An 18340-nucleotide genomic window follows, 5' to 3' on the forward strand; every position below is an offset into this window, starting at 1 on the left:
TATTTATTTTGTAAACCAGTGTTTGCCACCTATACAAAGTACTGTCTTTTTGTTGAACAAGGGCTACTCAGGACCAAATTAAATAACTTTAGAGCTGAATAGGATGTTTGTGATTTCTTAACGTGAAGTGTGTAGGTTTCAGAGAGGGTGTATAAATCCATCAAAATATTATGTGCATAACTTTTTTGTATATGCACACACACACATGTATATATGTTTCTGCAATGAAACTAGATAGTTTTAAATCACATTCTCAAAGGAAATGTCACAGATTCCCTTCTCAAAGATTAGGAGATAACACTGATGGGCATCTGTGGCTACACTGAAGACCAAATTATCTTCTGTGACTTTGACAGTGTCATCCATTTCTCCAGTTTTGATATTGGCATTGTCCTTAATAACCACTTTGTCACATTCATTTTTTGTATGTCAGTAAATTTGACTATGTCATCTATATGGTGCACTTCATGGTCTGGATGATTTCTAAGTAGTAAGAGCTCTGGATCACCAGAGGAAGATGGAAAAAAAGGAAGGAAGAGAGGAAGAGGAGCCTTCATTTGCTGAGGAATCACTGCTCCAACTTCACCCAACACTTAGAACCATCTTTGGCACAATTTCCATCCCAGGTCTCGTAAGCAGGGCAGGGTTTTAGAGATTCTTCTAGTCTTAAGCCATCAGTATCATCAGTGAAATCTATAATGACTCATTGAAAAAAGGAAAAGTGTCTGTAAATTTAATGTGTTTTTTTTCTTCTATTTATTTTTTGAATGTTGATAAAATATTAAATAGTTTTAGCATTGCTGAATACAAAATCAATATATAAAAAGCAGTTGCAGGAAAGGGCAATTTCTTAAAAAGTTCAAGATGCTTATCAGATATTACTTGAATTGTCCTCTGAGGTATATATTTAAGAGGAATGTAAATATATGTATACACAAAGACTTGTATGTGAATCTTCATAACAGTATTATTCATAATACTTCTAAGTATGGACATTTAAAATGTCCATAAATGGATAAACAAAATGCATTACATCCATATAAATGAAATACTATTCAGCCATAGAAAGGAATGAATTCTTTTTTTAAAAAATTTTTTATTTAAATTCAATTTAGTTAACATGTGGTGTATTAGTAGTTCCAGGGGTAGAATTTAGTGATTCATCAGTTGCATATAACACCTCAGTGCTCATTACATCAAGTGGCCTCCTTAATGCCTGTCACCTATTTATTCCATCCTACCCACCCCTCCTCCAGCAACACTCAATTTGTTTCCTATGGTTTAGAGTCTCTTATGGTTTGCCTCCCTCTCTGTTTTCCTCTTATTTTATTTTTCCTTCCCTTCCCCTATGTTCATCTGTTTTGTTTCTTAAATTCCACATATGAGTGAGAGCATATGATATTTGTCTTTCTCTGACTTACTTATTTCACTTAACGTAATACAGTCGAGTTCCATCCACATTATTGCAAATGGCAAGATTTCATTCTTTTTGATGGCTGAGCAATATTCCAGCGTGTGTGTGTGTGTGTGTGTGTGTGTGTACGTACGTACGTATGAGTATACACCACATTTTCTTTATCCATTCTTCTGTTGATGGATATCTGGGCTCTTTCCATAGTTTGGCTGTTGTGGACATTGCTTCTATAAACATTGGGGTGCAGATGCCCCTTTGGGTCATCATGTTTGTATCCTCTGGATAAATACCTAGTAGTGCAATTGCTGGCTCACAGGGTAGTTCTATTTTTAACTTCTTGAGGAACCTCCATAATGTTTTCTGGAGTGGCTGTACCAGTTTGCATTCCCCTTTCTCTACATTCTCACCAACATCTGATGTTTCCTGACTTGTTAATTTTAGCCATTCTGACTGGTGTGAGGTGGTATCTCCTTGTGGTTTTGATTTCTATTTCTCTGCTGCTGCGTGATGTGGAGCATTTTTTCATGTGTTTGTTGGCCATTTGGATGTCTTCTTTGGAGAAGTGTCTGTTCATGTCTTCTGCCCATTTCTTGACTGGATTTTTTTTGGTTTTCTTTGGGGGGGGGTGTTGAGTTTGATAAGTTCTTTTAGATTTTGGAATTTATAGCCAGTTTGTTTTGAGAGATTGGCCTTAAATAAGTCCTTTCAACCTTCTTTATTCATTTGCACATGCAGAGCCCCCTTGTTCTGACAGGGACGCCTGGGTGGCTCAGTTGGTTAAGCATCTGCCTTTGGCTCAGGTCATGATCCCAGAGTCCTGGGATCGAGTCCCACGTCGGGCTCCTTGCTCAGCAGGGAGCCTACTTCTCCCTCTGCCTGCTGCTCCCCTTGTTTTTGTGCTCCCCCACCGACAAATAAATAAAACCTTTAAAAGAAGAAAAAGTCTAACATCTTTTAGGAACCATTTGCTCTGGCTCTCCTCCTCTTTCCTTTTCTTTTTTAAATTTTTTTTGGGGGGAAAGTGGAGAAGGAGAGAGAGAGAGAAAGAGTCTTCAGCAGGCTGCACACCTAGCTCAGGGCTTGGTCTCTTGACCCTGAGATCATGACCTGAGCCGAAATCAAGAGTTGGACATTTAATCAACTGAGCCACCCAGGCGCCCCATCCTCATCTTTCCCTTTATCCTCTCATGATCCAGGGTGACAGTATACATAAACATATCTGTTTATCCTAAAAAAAGATTGGAAATAAATTGGATAAGTTAAATACACAAAAGGAACTCATTATTTGAAGTGATGATGTTTTGAGAAGCCTCTTATAGTCTCTTTAATAATTATAGTTCTATTATAAAACTAATATTTGAGTTTATCTTTTGTAATTCAGATTTTTAAATGTATTGCTTTCTTCAGAGTGGCTGCATTCCTGTATTTAAAACAAATAGCACTTTTTTGCTTGTGATTTATATAACCATAATATGTTTTAAATTTTTCCTTTTTTGATTCCTTGCAAGTTTTTCAAAAATTTGAATTTTATTTGGGACAGTCAGACTTTTTACTGTAATTTATTTTTGAAATGGCTAAGAAGTTATTACTTTATATTAGAGTACATTATTAGTTATGATATTGGGAGACTTCTACCATATTGTTATTTCTCTTCATTCAGAAAAGTATGTAAGTCATATATATACAGCTTGTTGTGTTATCACCAAGTTTTTATCTGCATGTATCTGCCACGTATGGCAAGAAATAGATCTAGTAAATTTGAAAGTTCCATTAATTGTGAAACAGAGACTGTAGAGAGAGCTTAGTAAGGGGACGTTTACTTAAGGATTTCTCTTTGACCTACAGAGAATATTTTTCCGTGTTTTTTTTTTAAAGATTTTATTTATTTATTCAACAGAGATAGAGACAGCCATCCGTGTTTTTAAATCTACTTAAATGCTATGCTATTTCAGAAGAGTATTGTATTCTTGCTTTGTCATAGATGGATTAAAATTATTGTGTACTTGATATAGGAATATGGTTGGACAGAATGAACTGAAAATTACAAGTGATCGAGCAATAAATTCAGGATTGTTTTTTGAAGATAAACCAAAGCCTTCAAAACAGTCACTTCAGTCTTACCAAGAAGCTTTGCAGCAACAGGTATTCATTCATTCATTCATTCATTCATTCATACAGTATTGAACATTTTGTGTTAGCACAGTGGTTCCTTTGAGCTCAGGTTGGTGGAGGAGATAACAGTACCAGTCATTTATATTTCAATATGATAAATTTTGATGCAGATAGATTAGAATGCTATTGGAAGGATAGGATAAGAAGCAGTTAGGAGGGTTTCATGTATCGTTGATACTTGAACTGCATGTTATACAATGAATAGATTTTAAATTCCTGGCATATTCAGGGAAGTGTTGATTGTGCTGGATTGTGAAAGGTTAACTAATAAGGAATTTTCATTTTCATCCTGTTATGAAGAGCCTAAGGGAAGAAAGTTTAAGACAGAAAGTGAAAGGAGTAGTTGATATGAATACCTATAAGTTTTAGGAGGGTAGTTGTGATGTATATGATTGGTAAAGAGATGTAGCAGAGAAACCTTTCAGTAGACTATTGAGGCAGTCCAGACAGAAGGTAATGAGGCCCTGACCAGATGGGGAAGATAGGAGGACATTTAGAAGACAACTCTGGGATTTATTGATAGGACTTAAATATAGGGAATGAGAAAACAGAGAGCTTGAAGATGATTCTGAATATTGTCGTCTACATGAATAATGAGGTTATGAATATGAACTAAGAGAAAAAAGAAGTAGAACACTTTTAGGGAGGAGGATAATGGATTCTATTGTAGTTTGTAATATTTAAAGAGAGTTTACTTAAAAATGTATGGGGTTTTTTGGGGAGTATCCATATGTCTGAGAGGATTCTGGGACTCTGGGTAGATATATGTCCATCTGAAGTACTTTTCTATAAAATTCCAGTTGGATTTCTTCTAAAGCTCTTTCTGTTCAGTTTTTACATGGGCAACCTCCTTGAAAATGGATTTTTTTAAATTGTAGAATTACAACTGTATTTTTTGGATGGTAGGTTTCTACAAATAAAAGATTGAATTTATATATCTGTTTTCAAATGAGCATATTAAAAGCACTGCTGGCAAAACTACATTTTCTAACTCCAGAATTTTATTTCATGTATGTGATGACTTCTTGGCCTTGATGGAATGGTTGCTTAAATTTTCCATGCATTAGTTATGATTTTTATGTGTGTATGTGTGGTTATGATTTTAAAAGTAACTTTCTAAAATGTAGATACTTTTTCATTGCCTATTCATATGTTCCTAGAGACCAAACCTGTACTATACTTGATGATGATGAGACGTTTTGTATGCTTTCATAAAGTTGTACTTAAATAGCCCAGAATTCTCCAAATAGCTTTAAACCTTCAACCTCTTGAATTCTGGGAATGGAGTTTACCCAGGGTAGAGTAGGTCTGGTGAGATGTGGGGAGTAGTTTGTGGTTGGCCAGGTCCTGTAAAAGGATAGATGGAAAAGGAAAGTAGGGAGATCCTATTGGTCCTCATGCAACTGGTGAGGTTAGGGAAGGAGTGGCTCAGGTAGAAGTTGGCGGGAGGAAGAATTGGTTCAGTCCCAGCTGGCATCGGTGGCTGGAAAAGCACTCTAGTAGCAATGACGTGAGCGACCCACAGCTATTTATTATAGCCAAGGAAGTGTTTTTAAATTGGGTATTCCATAGATTTGTGATTTCAAATTTTATAGTGAAGCAGATTGTAAAAAACCAAAAAAAAAAAAAACCCACTCCAATTTTTTTTCTCTAATAAGAAAAATAAAAATTGATATTAAAACTAAACTTTTTGTATCAGAATACTTGTCAGCACTAATGTTTCTTAATATTACCAAGATTCGGGAAAGAGAAGAAAGAAGGAAGAGAGAACGTGAAGAAAAAGAAGAATATGAAGCTAAATTAGAAGCTGAAATGAGAAGTTACAACCCCTGGGGGAAAGGTGGAGGTGGTGCTCCTCTGAGAGATGCAAAAGGAAATCTGATAAGTATGCTATTTCCGTTGATCTGTTGTTCTTAAAAGAAACTGAACTATTTTTAAATTTTTAAAAGAATGGGGGGGTAGAAGAAGTGGGAATCATAGCCTATAACGCAAGGTCTCTTTTTGTGTAGCTCAATGCAAAAGAGATACTTTGTAATACATATAATAACAGGTTAGAAAGTCTTTTTTCTTTGGAGTACTATTCATTTAATTTTGTGACATGTTTTTCATCCTCTAATGGTAATTCAGTTGCAGAGGAAAGCTCATGTTAGTTGGCAGGTTTTTACCTAAACTAGTAGTTAGATTTTTAAAAAAACATTCTGGTAAAAATAACAAAACTCTTGTTAAAAAATTTTTTTTAACTAGTAAGACATATTTAAAATAAGTGATCTGAAATAGTTGTGGGATGCAGTATTTCATATATGCCATATACCTGCACAGTTCAAGGACGCCATTGAAAAAGAAAGACCTGATCTCAGAAACTTTCTGGCAGGTTGCAGAATCATATTGATATGTCTTTAAATTATGTACTCTCAAAAATGTTTGATCTAGAGGGTTGCCTGGGTCTCTCAGTCCGTTAAGCATCTGACTCTTGATTTCAGCTCAGGTCATGATCTCAGGGTTGTGAGATCCAGCCCTACCCTGGGCTCTGCTGGGTGTGGAGCCTGCTTAAGATTCTCTCTCTCTCTTCCTTTCCCTCTGCCTGACGCCCCCTGCGCTCCCTATCTTTCACATGTTCTCTCTCCCTCTCTTAAGAAAAAAAAAAAAAAAAAGTTTGATCTAGAAACTACAACAGCCAGCACTTTGAAAAAAAAAGAGGTCTTATAAAACTTGAGATATATATATATTGGGATGGTCTCTGATTAGCTTTTAGATAAGAATAAAAATAGACAAAGATAGGTTTTTGAAATTTTTTTTGTTAGAAATGAGAAATGAATAATAGAAACCCATTAAATGATAAAAATGTAGATTTCATTTTGTTCTTCAGGTATTACACATTATTATGGGGTATTTGAGGGATGTAGTCAGAATACTTTCTGGATATTGAGTTATTAAGAGTTCTTTAATATTATGCTTTTGCTTCTTTGTTAAAGATGGCTTTTTAAAAAGATGTATTTGAGACCCACTTAAATTACTAAGATAACTCTTTTCTTCCCCAAAAATTTGTTCCTTTCCTGTCTTCACTTCATACTTTGCTCACGGTTTTGAAGACTGGAACTTTCTCTTTTTACAGATGAGGTGATTTTAGTGATACATAGATAAACATTTTTTATTTTAAAACTTAACTGTTTATTTCAATATATGTTGAAACACTAGTTTTTCATTTAAGGGTAGTGCTATAACATTTCCTTTTAAAGTACAGGTATTAGTTCAGGCATTTAACAAAACGTGCTTTAACAACCCACCTCTAATTATCAGAGGCTTGAGGCTTAAGGTTTAAGGCAGTAAAAGTTATTTCTCACTTACATCACATTCTGATGCTGTTTGGGTGGTTCTCCTCCAAGAGGTGACTCAGGAATCCAGGGCTCTTCTCTTGTGTCATTCCTCCACTTTGAAACCCTTCACTTCTAGCTGCCATAAAGGGTTCAGGGGTGGGAGAATGAGATGAGAGTTTTGTGGGGGGCTCTGGCCTAGAAGTGGAGGGAATATTGCTTTGTCTTTGCTCCAATATTCAAACCTAATTATAAGGAGACCTAATTATAGTGCCTAGGAGGAGGATGTGAGATTGATAAGCATCTAGTCAAGTCTTTGCTGCAGTGAATTTAAATTGTGAATTGATAGAAACATAGTAGTTACTAGAAAGGTGCTTAAATGACTGAAACTTTGGTAAACACTGGAATAGAGTAATTTCCTAGGACTTTCAAGCTTGCCTCTAAGATTATTTCCAGTTCACACAATACAATTATGTTGTTCTGTATGTGTTTAGTTGGTGGAAGGGAGTAGGATAAATGTGGGTTATTGAATTATAAAATACTGTTTTAGAATTGTTTGATTTAATAGTAATGAAGCAAACTTTTCTGTGTTTTTCATTTTTAGTGGTATTGTTTACTTTGCTTATTTAATGCTACAGTCATGCTGTGTGATAGAAAAGTATACTATTTTATCAGAAACAGTGGAACTCTTTTTTAAATGGTATTTTCAAAGCAAGTGAATTCATCTGTTAAGGGGTATCAGTTTATTTGTGACCTATTTTAGAGAGGGAGGGAAGAAGGAGAATGTAATTTTTCTATTATATTTGAAACACGTAGTAAAGATCTGTATTCTGCTTTACTTCGTGTAATGACTAAGATCATATAACTTCTGTGCTTTCTGTTGGCCAACTTTAATTTGGTTGCTGGCTTTTTTAGTTACTCCAGTTTTATCGTTGATCTTTTATTACAAAGAAATTAAGGAAATATAATGTTCATCCTTATCTTACTCTCTAGGGATGATCTCCATAAGGGGAAGTAGTTATTAATAAATATTAAAATCTATTACCCTGGGGGTGACTGGGTGGCTCAGTTGTTAAGCGTCTGCCTTCAGCTCAGATCATGATCCCAGGGTCCTGGGATCGAGCCCCATATCGTGCTCCTTGCTCAGTGGGGAACCTGCTTCTCCATCTCCCACTCCTCTTGCTTGTGTTCCCCCTCTAGCTACCCCTCTCTCTGTCAAATAAATAAATAAAATCTTTAAAAAAAATCTATTACCCATATAACTGGAATAGCATTAACCCTTTTTTTTTGCATCAACCCTTTTAAAATATCTCTCATTTTTATTATTTGTACGACACTTAAAAATGTTTCTTTTCTTAGCTCTTTATTCATTGAAGTTCTTTTTTCAAGTTTCCATTAAAAAAAAAAAACAAACTATGCTCTAATGACTTTCAGTGGGTAAATGAGTAAACAGACTGTGGTACATTCATACCATGGGTTGCTATCTAGCAATTAAAAGAATGAACTATTGATGCACATAATAACTTGAAAGTCTCTTCAAAGAAATTATGCTAAGTGAAAGAAGCCCCTCTCTGATGGTTATATACATGTATATTCTTAAAATGATTATAGGGATGGTGATGTTACATGAATCAGTCATATGTTAAAATTCTTAAAAACTACTCCAAAAAAATCAATAAAAATTTTAAAATACTTAACCAGTTTGAAAGATAGCAAAAGTATTTCATAGTTCTGATTAATAGTGAGATTAAACATTTTTCATATATATTTGATTATTTGTATTTCTTTTATGTGTTGTATTTGTCCCATTTAGATTTGTTTGTTTTTATGTTGATTATTGAGACACAATTTGCATATGACAAAATTCACCCTTTAAGTGTATTATTCAATGAGTTTTGACAGCTGATTCCAGTGGCCAATGCCACAATCAAGATACAGAACATTTTCAATTTATCCAACCCTATATCCTTGCTAACCTCTGATCTGCGTTCTGACACAATAGTATTGCCTTTTGTGTTTTTTTTTCTTAGTTTTAATGATTTACCCATATTGTTGTACATGTCTGTAGTTTACTTCTTTTTATTACTGAATAGGATTGTACTATGTGGAGGTACCATAAGTGTTTATCCTTTTACCAGTTGATGGATATTTAGCTTGTTTAAAATTTAAGGTTGTTTTAAATAAAGCTGTTATAAACATTTACCTTCAGGTCTTTATGTGCACGTAAATTTTCATTTTTCTTGGGTAAATGCATAGGAATGGAATTCCTGGGACGTATAGTAAGTAAGTGTATATTTAACTTTGTAAACAACTGCTAGACCATTTTCCAAAGTGGTTGTGCCATTTTGCCTTCTTACCAGCAAAGCACAAGATTTCTGGTTGCCTTACATCCTCATCAGCCCTTGTATTTAACCTTTCTATTAAGTAGGTAGGATATCTCACCGTGTGTTTTTTTTAAACTTTTTATTTTGAAATAATTCAAGACTTAGACAAGAGTTGCAAAGATATAGAGTGTACCCTTCACCTAGCTTCCCAACTTTGTTCTTCTTTTTCAAGATTGTTTTTTCTACTTGACCTCCCTCCCTTGCATTTTCATATAAATTTTACTATCAATTTGTCAACCTCAGCAAAAAAGTGTGGTGGGATTTTCACTGGGATTGCATTTACAAAAAGATCAATTTGGGACAGCCAGCATCTTAACTATATTGAGTCTTTTGATCCATGAGTGTGGAATATTTATCTACTTATTACTCCTAGTTAACATCTTTTAGTAATATTTTACAGTTTTTGGATACTGTAATATATTTTGTTAATTATATCCATTAGTATTTCATGTATTTTAATGCTATTTTAAATGGTAAATGATACATTTAAAAATTTCAGTAGCCATTTTTTCATTGCTAGTGTATAGAAATAGTTGATTTTTCTATGTTCTTGCTTTACTCACTAGTTTTAGTAGTTTTTTTTTTTTTTTGATAGGTTCTTTGGGATTTTTTAATGTAGGCAATCATGTTATCTGTAAACAGTTTTATTTCTTCCTTTCCAATCTGATTGCCTTTTAGTTATTTTGCTTGTGTTTTGCACTTGTTTGGAATTCCAGTAAAATGCTTAGAAATCATTAGAACAGATAGTCTTGTCTTTTCTGATTTTAGGTGGAAAGCTTTCAGTCTTTTCACCATGCATTGTAATGTTGGCTGTAGGTTTTTAGTAGATTTTTTTTTTTTTAAAATCAGGTCTAGGATGTTCTGTTCTATTCCTGCTCATACTTTTCACGAGTATATGTTGAATTTTGTCAAGTGCTTTTCTACATCTTTTGAAATGATAATTTCATCTTTCTTACTCTATTGATACATGGTGAATTACATTGACTAATTTTTTTTAAAAGATTTTATTTATTAGAGAAAGCACAAGTAGGCAGTGCAGCAGGCAGAGGGGGAGGGAGAAGCCGACTCAGGGCTCCATCCCAGGACGCTGGGATTATGACCTGAGCCGAAGGCAAACACTTACCCAACTGAGCCAACCAGGCGCCCCACATTGACTAATTTTTTAAATATTGAGCTGCTCTTTCATCCTGGCATCAATCCTAGTTAGTCATATTTTATTGTTTTTTTCTTATTTTTTTATTGTAGGATTTGATTTGCTGGTATTTAGTTAGGGATCTTTGCATCTAGGCTCATAAGGGATATTTGTCTGTTTTTCTTATAATGGTGTCTGGTTTTGGTATCAGGATGATGCTGGGTTCACAGATATGAGTTGGTAAAAGTTTCCTCTTTTGTTGCTAGAATTTACCAGTGAAGCCATCTGAGCTGGAAATTTTCTTTCGGGAAAGTTTTTAAACCATGAATTATCTGTAAACAGTTTTACTTCTTCCTTATGTCTTTAATACATAAAGACGTCAGTTTATCTATTTCTTCTTGTGTGAACTTCTGTGGTTTGAATCATTAAAGGAATTTAGCCATTTTATCTAAGTTCCTGAATTTATTGGCATAAAATTGTTCACAGTATTTTATTCTTTAATGTTTGTCTATTGGATCTTCAGTGATAGTTTCTCTTTTATTCCTGATATTTGTAATTTGTTTATTCTTTTTTTCTTAGCCAGTCTTGCTGGAGGTTTATTCATTTTATTGATCTTTTCATAGAGCCAGCTCTGGTTTTTCATTAATTTTTCTCTGTTGTTTTTCTCTTCATGTTTCATTTATTTTTGCTCTCATCTTGACTGTTTTCTTCCTTTAGTTTGCTTTGTACTTAATTTTCTTTTTCTGTTTTCTCAGTGTGCAAGCTTAGATTATGATTTGATTTCTTTTCTAATATATGCATTTTAAAATGTTATAAATTTCCTTTTGAGTACTGCTTTAACTGTGGCACAAATTTGGTATGGTATTTTCATTCAATTTTTCTAATTTTGTGATTTTTCTTTGACCCATTATTTATTTAGACATGAGTTTTTGAAATTTCCGTATTTTGGGGTATTTTCCAGGTAACGTTCTTCTGTTCATTTCTAGTGTGTGTTCTCTTTTGTTCAGAGAATATACTTTTTGTTATTTTAATATTTTTAAGTTCTTTGTAGATCTTGGATACCAGTCTTATCTGTAGTGTCAATTTTAAATATATTCTCCCATTCCGTGGACTGCGTCTTAGTTTTTTTGACTGTTTCCTTTGCTGTGCAGAAGCTTTTTATCTTAATGATGAAGTCCCACAAGTTCATTTTATCTTTTGTTTCTCTTGCCTTTGGAGATGTGTCATGAAAAAAGTTGCTGTGACTGATGTCAAAGAGGTTGCTGCCTATGTTCTCCTCTAGGATTTTGATGGATTCCTGTCTCACATCTAGGTCTTGCATCCTGGAGTTTATCTCTGTGTATGGTGTGAGAGAGTGGTCACGTTTCATTCTTTTGCGTGTAGCTGTCCAATTTTCCCAGCACCATTTATTGAGGAGACTGTCTTTTTTTCCACTGGATGTTTTTTCCTGCTTTATCAAAGATTAGTTGCCCAAAGAGCCAAGGGTCCATTTCTGGGTTCTCTGTTCTGTTCCATTGGTCTATGTGTCTGTTTTTGTGCCACTCCCATGCTGTTTTGTGATCACAGCTTTATAGTATAGCTTGAAATCTGGCAACGTGATGCCCCCAGCTTTGTTTTTCCTTTTCAACAATTCCTTGGCGATTCGGGGTCTTTTCTGGTTCCACACAAATTTAAGGGCTGTTTGTTCAGTTCTTTGAAAAATGTCATTGGTATTTTGATCAGGATGGCATTGAAAGTGTAGATTGCTCTGGGTAGCATAGACATTTTAACTATGTTAATTCTTCCGATCCATGAGCATGGAATATTTTTCCATCTTTTTGTGTCTTCTTCAATGTCTTTCAAGAGTGATTTGTAGTTTCTAGAATATAGATCCTTTACGCCTCTGGTTAATTCTGAGATAACATGATTTTTGGTGCATAGCTAAATCGTGGAAGGAGCCGAGATGCCCTTCAACAGATGACTGGATTAAGAAGCTGTGGTCCATATATACAATGGAATATTACTCAGCTATCAGAAAGAACGAATTCTCAACATTTGCTGCAACATGGACGGCACTGGAGGAGATAATGCTAAGTGAAATAAGTCAAGCAGAGAAAGACAATTATCATATGATTTCTCTCATCTATGGAACATAAGAACTAGGATGATCGGTAGGGGAAGAAAGGGATAAAGAAAAGGGGGGTAATCAGAAGGGGGAATGAAACATGAGAGACTATGGACTATGAGAAACAAACTGAAGACTTCAGAGGGGAGGGGGGTGGGGGAATGGGATAGTCTGGTGATGGGTAGTAAGGAGGGCACGTATTGCATGGTGCACTGGGTGTTATACGCAACCAATGAAGCATCAAACTTTACATCGGAATCCGGGGATGTACTGTATGGTGAGTAACATAATATAATAAAAAAAATCATTAAAACAAAAACAAAAACAAAACAAAAAAAACCATGATTTTTGGTGCTATTGTAGCTAGCAATTTTATATTAAATGATATGATGGTATACATTTGAAATAAAGGCCATTTTTCAGTGACATCTTTGCAATTGGCAAATTATGCTCTTCACCAAAGTGCCTTTTTTAATTTTGATTTTTAGCTGATTCCAAACCTTTTATTTTACCACCTCACACAAAGATAGACAAGGAGTGACTACTTGATTGATAGTATTTTTCCATGAAATAGCAATGTGGACTTGTCTTGATTGCTTAATCTGATAGTCTTAAATAATTATGTACTCTGCTGACATCAGTTTTCTTTTTACATAAACACATTGACTTATTGAGAAGACTGTGTATAATTGCAACAGTAAGGTAAAACATGTTCATTTTGAAGCTTATACTAGTGTTTGTTTACTTATAGGACATTTATCTCTTAATTTATGGTTTGTGTAAGTGAATATCAAAATGAGATTGCATTCCCTGAGCATTCATTAGTTTGGTAACAGAGCTCTGGTTATCATCTTGCAAGGAGTGAACTTGATCTCTACTATACTCTTGTAATAGAAAATGGAAGAATACTGTATGTATTGTTATTCATAGTGACTTCTCATTTATAGAGTGATCTTATGCTGTTCTAGTGAATTTTGGATGATGAGATAGTGATTTCCCATTTGAGTTTTTTTGGTAATTTGTTGACTTTTTAGGGACCACAGCTGTTAGTTCAAGACCTCAACTTTATCATCATCTTTCTCTTTTCATTTGCCTCCCATATCCAGATAGATCCCAGGATTTGGTGATGATTGCAAGAGTACCTAGCTAGTTTTTCCTTACCAATTCTTGGCAGTTGGCAATTCTTTTTTGTAATTAGTTTCTCTGTGATTTCAGCTAGTCCCTTATCCCAGTTGTTTTGTGGAGAAGAACTAGTTTTTATTTTGTTTTAGCTTTAGAGTTCTGTAGTCATTCAGGTCTCTTTTTAAGATTGACTTGTTTGACCTGATTCTGTGTGCTCAGATTTTTGTGATGTGTGTGTAGTATCTGCTGCTGTGTTACAAATTACCCAACGTGTAATGTTTTAATATAACAAACATTCATTATCTTGTGCTTCTGTGAGTTAGTAATTTGTGAATGGGTTAGCTGGGTGTTTCTGTCTCAGGGTATTTCATGAGTTTGGGGTCCAAAATGTCAACCAGGACTATAGTCATATGAAGGCTTGACTGGAACTGGAGAATCCATTTTCAATATGGCTCCCTCACATGGGTCAGGAAATCTCTGTTCCTTGCCATATAGTCCCTCCTTTTTTTATGTAGTAGACTTGGAAGTCATATGCATCATCCTGCAATATCCTATTCATAGGAAATGAGTTACTAACTCTGGCTTTTGCTTAAAGGGAGGGGAATTGGACTCCATATTTTAAGGGAGGACCATCAAAAGTGTTTATGGATATATAAAAACTCAGCACTACATGATTATATTTTCTGTTATGAATGCTAATGAAGTTGGGTAAATTTCACTATGACTTGTTTTGAATTGTTGCTGTTTGTTCTGTATTAAAGAGATTCCAACTTCTTAAGTAACATAGATATGAATATAGTTTTTATGGGTTATAAAAGATCTGACGTTCTTAAGGTCTCTACTGATTTTGAGTTTATTTTATAAGGTTATTTTTTGAAAATCTTACAAGTTTTAATAATTTCTATTTTCAGGACACCAAGATGTCATTGAATTATTCCAACTCTGTCCTATTGTTTTCTCTCTGATTCTCTACTTTAAGAAAATGTATTAAGCATACTAACTACAAAAATGTATTTGTTGAAATAAATGGCTTATTTTTCCCTCTCAGCTGATTTGAATAGGATGCACAGACAAAATATAGATGCCTACCATAACCCAGATGCAAGAACATATGAAGATAAAAGGGCTGTTGTATCTCTAGACCAAAATTTAGCCACCTCAAATGCTGAGAACCTAGAAGATTCTACAAATAAAAACTCAGGTTTTTAATCACATTCTATTTTTTTTGTTTGTTTACATTTCTAAAGTTGTTCAGTAACATTTCTCTTCTCTTGCCTGACAAAGGTCATATTGTGATTTTTGAGAACTTGGTTACACTGAGTCAGGAAGCATAACATGTTATTCACGTTATTTACAATACCTTTTCTTAAGTATTTTGAAAAAAGTGAATAGGGAAATATACTTTGCTTCTTAATACTATGTGTTTCTTCTCAGCTTTATAATTTATGTATACTTTAGCTGCTGCTAAAATTTTTATTTTGCTGGTGGGAGGCCTTTCTTAAAATCACATAGTCTCTTTACACATAAACAGACAAATAGTCTCTCTTGCTTCTTATACCCATAACTTTTTGAATTAGTGAAAATGCATCAGATGTGATATGATATTGTACCAATAAATTGCTTATTTTTATTTGTTATACTTTATTTTTATTTTGTTAATTTTATTTTTTTATTTTGTAATCATTTGCCCTCCCCTTGTAAAACCACAAAGGTCAAAGAAATGAAGTTATTTTTTTAAAAAGTTTAATTCGATATCTGGTCACATCTCCCTTTCTTAAGCAATATCTTTGATTTGCTATCAAACAACATCCTTTAATTAAAGGTTCTATAAATAGGAAATTATTCAGTAGCTTTCTTTATGACTTGGCAGGGAAAGTTATCATCTTTCTTTATCAAGCGTATATGAAAGTATGTACATATTTTAAAATCAAAGGAAGTTTAAAGGATATATCTATCACCTTTCACTATATTTTGATGCCTGTAAAAGTAACCATTTATTTACTACAAATTCTGCTTTTGTACTTCCATTAAAGTTTTGATTTTAGACTAGTAAAGACCTTTATGTTAGAAAGTCCTTCTAAAATATCCCTGACTGATCATATAGTCTTCAAAAATTTTTAAAAATTTTTAACCCATATGACTGCCTGGCCAAACAGGCAGATTAAATAGGGAGCTATGATTAGAATCACCAGCCTTTCATCTTTCATGCCTTTGATGGTAGTGCTAATCTCTATGCCCTTTTTGAACATTTTAGGAGATGTGCTACTTGTCATTTCCGTAGACAGCTTGTACCACTGCTGGATCTCTAATTACGAGAAAGTGCTTTCTTTGGTCCACAAAAGATTTTTACTTAGTGGATCCACTCTTCAATTTTGGAGCACTAAAATTGAATTTTTAAATTTTTATCTAATTATTAATTTAGCTTCCACTCTTTGTAAGTTCATTGTGCAGTAAAAACACCTTTCATTTTATTGAATGGAATTTTGACTTCTTTTTGATATATCATTATTTTTCTCTTCATTTGTTTCTTCTAGTAGTCTGTATTGAGATCCCAGTTCTACATACTTTTTCTTACCCTTTTCTGCCACATCTGGTATTGTTTGAAGTTCTGTCTTCACCCAGAACTTTCTCTATCATATTAATAGCAACTTAGGCAACTAGCTCTGCTTATCAAGCAAAAACACTGGAAAAAATCAAGTTTCTATGACCCTTTCCCAAGAAAACACACAAGCTTCATGACTGAATATGCACAGCAGAATTTACTGCCTGTTGCCTTTCTGTATACTGCCAGGGTTTTGGTGCTGGTATTGTGGGCAGGGTGCTTTCATTTAAGAAATCATACAAAATTATAAAATGCTAAAATTTCCCTTTTTTGTGTGTATTGAAGTTCCCTAAGGATTAACCTAAAATAAACTTTCTGAATGCAAGAAACTATCTAGTCACCTAATTTGTTGCTGTGCTAGCATATATGTGTATATGTGTGTATATGCTTACATATGTATATGTATGTTTACACATACACATACACATGTGGCATTTAATATTTTAAAGGCCTTAGGGAACCTGAATAATCTGAAAATACAAAAAAGTGTGTTTAAAAGTTTTCTCTTCATTAGGCCTATCTGAGGACTTTCCTAAAGTTCATTGTTTTTCTTTTACTTTATGGTTCTAGGATGAAGAACCATATTTACGAAGTCCATACTAATTTGACTTAAACTTACTGTTTAGCTTATTACGATGCCTAGATACATTTTCATGGGTTAGAGCATGTGTTCCCCTATGATTTTATTTTTGAAATTTATTTTTTAAAAACCTTGTATTTAAAAACTTAATTTTGTTTTGCTAATCTACCTTTTCATTATAACATTTGAATGTTTATTGATTTGACTTTCTGCTGATCTATTCAAATAAGCATTAGTAAATTTAAACACAAACGCAAAATAGGACTAAATGGCAGTTAAACTGCAAAGCATGAGTGAGAGAAAGAAATGCTTTAGATCGATGGTATAAAGACTGAGTCAGTAACTAAAAAATAATATAAAAAGTTATGTGAGGCTTACATATAAATATATTTTTCCTGCATTTAAGGAGAGACTCCTGGGGTATAGTTATTTTTCAGGTTGCCTTAATGAAATCATTTAATCCTTCCCCAGAGTGTATAATTCTATTTATAGGAACACATAGCATATTTTTATTTTTCATGTTTATATCCCATTACTTTGATAGAATTTTAAATAAAAATTATTGCGGTGATAAAAGTATCATTCTAATTTGTAAAAAATGTTTTCAGAGCTGGCTTTCTAATCTATTGTGAACGATAGATGAAAAGACTTTCGGAATTACTGATTTTCTAAAATAAATTTTTAAATATATATATATACACACACTAGATTTTAATGTATAATTAGGCATATTCTTAAGAAAAGGGTGTTTACATAAGAATTTAAATGTACTTTTTTTCTCTATATAAATTGTACTTTAAGTCTTTGCTGCAGTTAAAATTGTTTAAGCTATTACCTTTTGTTTCCTTGGTGTTTTTTCAGATTTAGACATAGTAGATTTTTCAACTACCTATTTTTGTTTCACCATTTTTCTTTCTCTCATTACTTTTCATCTGGTCTTCAGATTCTAATCTCAGCCTTCCTCTTCTGATTTCTGACCTCTGGACTTCTGTAGTTAGCACATTTATTCACAATATGGATTTATTAGCAAACTTTATTCTGTAACCTTTGTATTTTCTAACCATCGAGTAATGGTATGTTTTTGCAAAATTTCTCTTTCAAGGTTATGTGCAAACACAGAGCTCTCCTTTTGCTCGGGGAAATATATTTTGTGAGCCTCCAACTGAACTTCAGATTAAACAGCAAGAATTATACAAGAATTTTCTTCGTTTTCAGGTGAAGTGCTTATTTTATCATAGTTTCAAAGTTTTGTTAGAATTGTAATAAATTAAACTTGCAAAGATTTTATTCATAGGTTAAAGAATAAATTCTAAAATACCTCCACAGTTATTTAAGATATCTCATTTACATCAGATATAGGTAGTATAAAATGATATTATTTCATTTATATCTGAAAAAGGAATATGGAGACATGTTAGGCATGCCAGTTGTCTTACTCTTTTCTAAACTTCATTAAATCATTAATTGTTAAAGAATGCTGACATACCTAAAACTGACTTAATAAAATATTCACTTATTA

At 33.6% G+C, this 18340-nt stretch overlaps 1 protein-coding gene across 8 annotated transcripts in view; it reads left to right on the forward strand.

Moving 5' to 3' along the window:
• Positions 1-18340, forward strand: part of CSPP1 (centrosome and spindle pole associated protein 1) — a 159437-nt gene that overhangs the window by 93690 nt on the left and 47407 nt on the right. For all 8 annotated transcript variants that reach the window (XR_002142123.2, XM_034668149.1, XM_034668148.1 and 5 more), the window contains 4 exons: positions 3427-3556; positions 5324-5471; positions 14688-14840; positions 17924-18036. Coding sequence is in view for 7 of the 8 variants with exons in the window: in XM_034668149.1 (XP_034524040.1) it covers positions 3427-3556; positions 5324-5471; positions 14688-14840; positions 17924-18036 (544 nt within the window). In the remaining variant the exon portion in view is untranslated. The remainder of the gene's footprint in view (positions 1-3426; positions 3557-5323; positions 5472-14687; positions 14841-17923; positions 18037-18340) is intronic.

The sequence above is a fragment of the Ailuropoda melanoleuca genome, chromosome 9, assembly GCF_002007445.2.
Source record: "Ailuropoda melanoleuca isolate Jingjing chromosome 9, ASM200744v2, whole genome shotgun sequence".
Classification (NCBI taxonomy): Eukaryota; Metazoa; Chordata; class Mammalia; order Carnivora; family Ursidae; genus Ailuropoda; species Ailuropoda melanoleuca.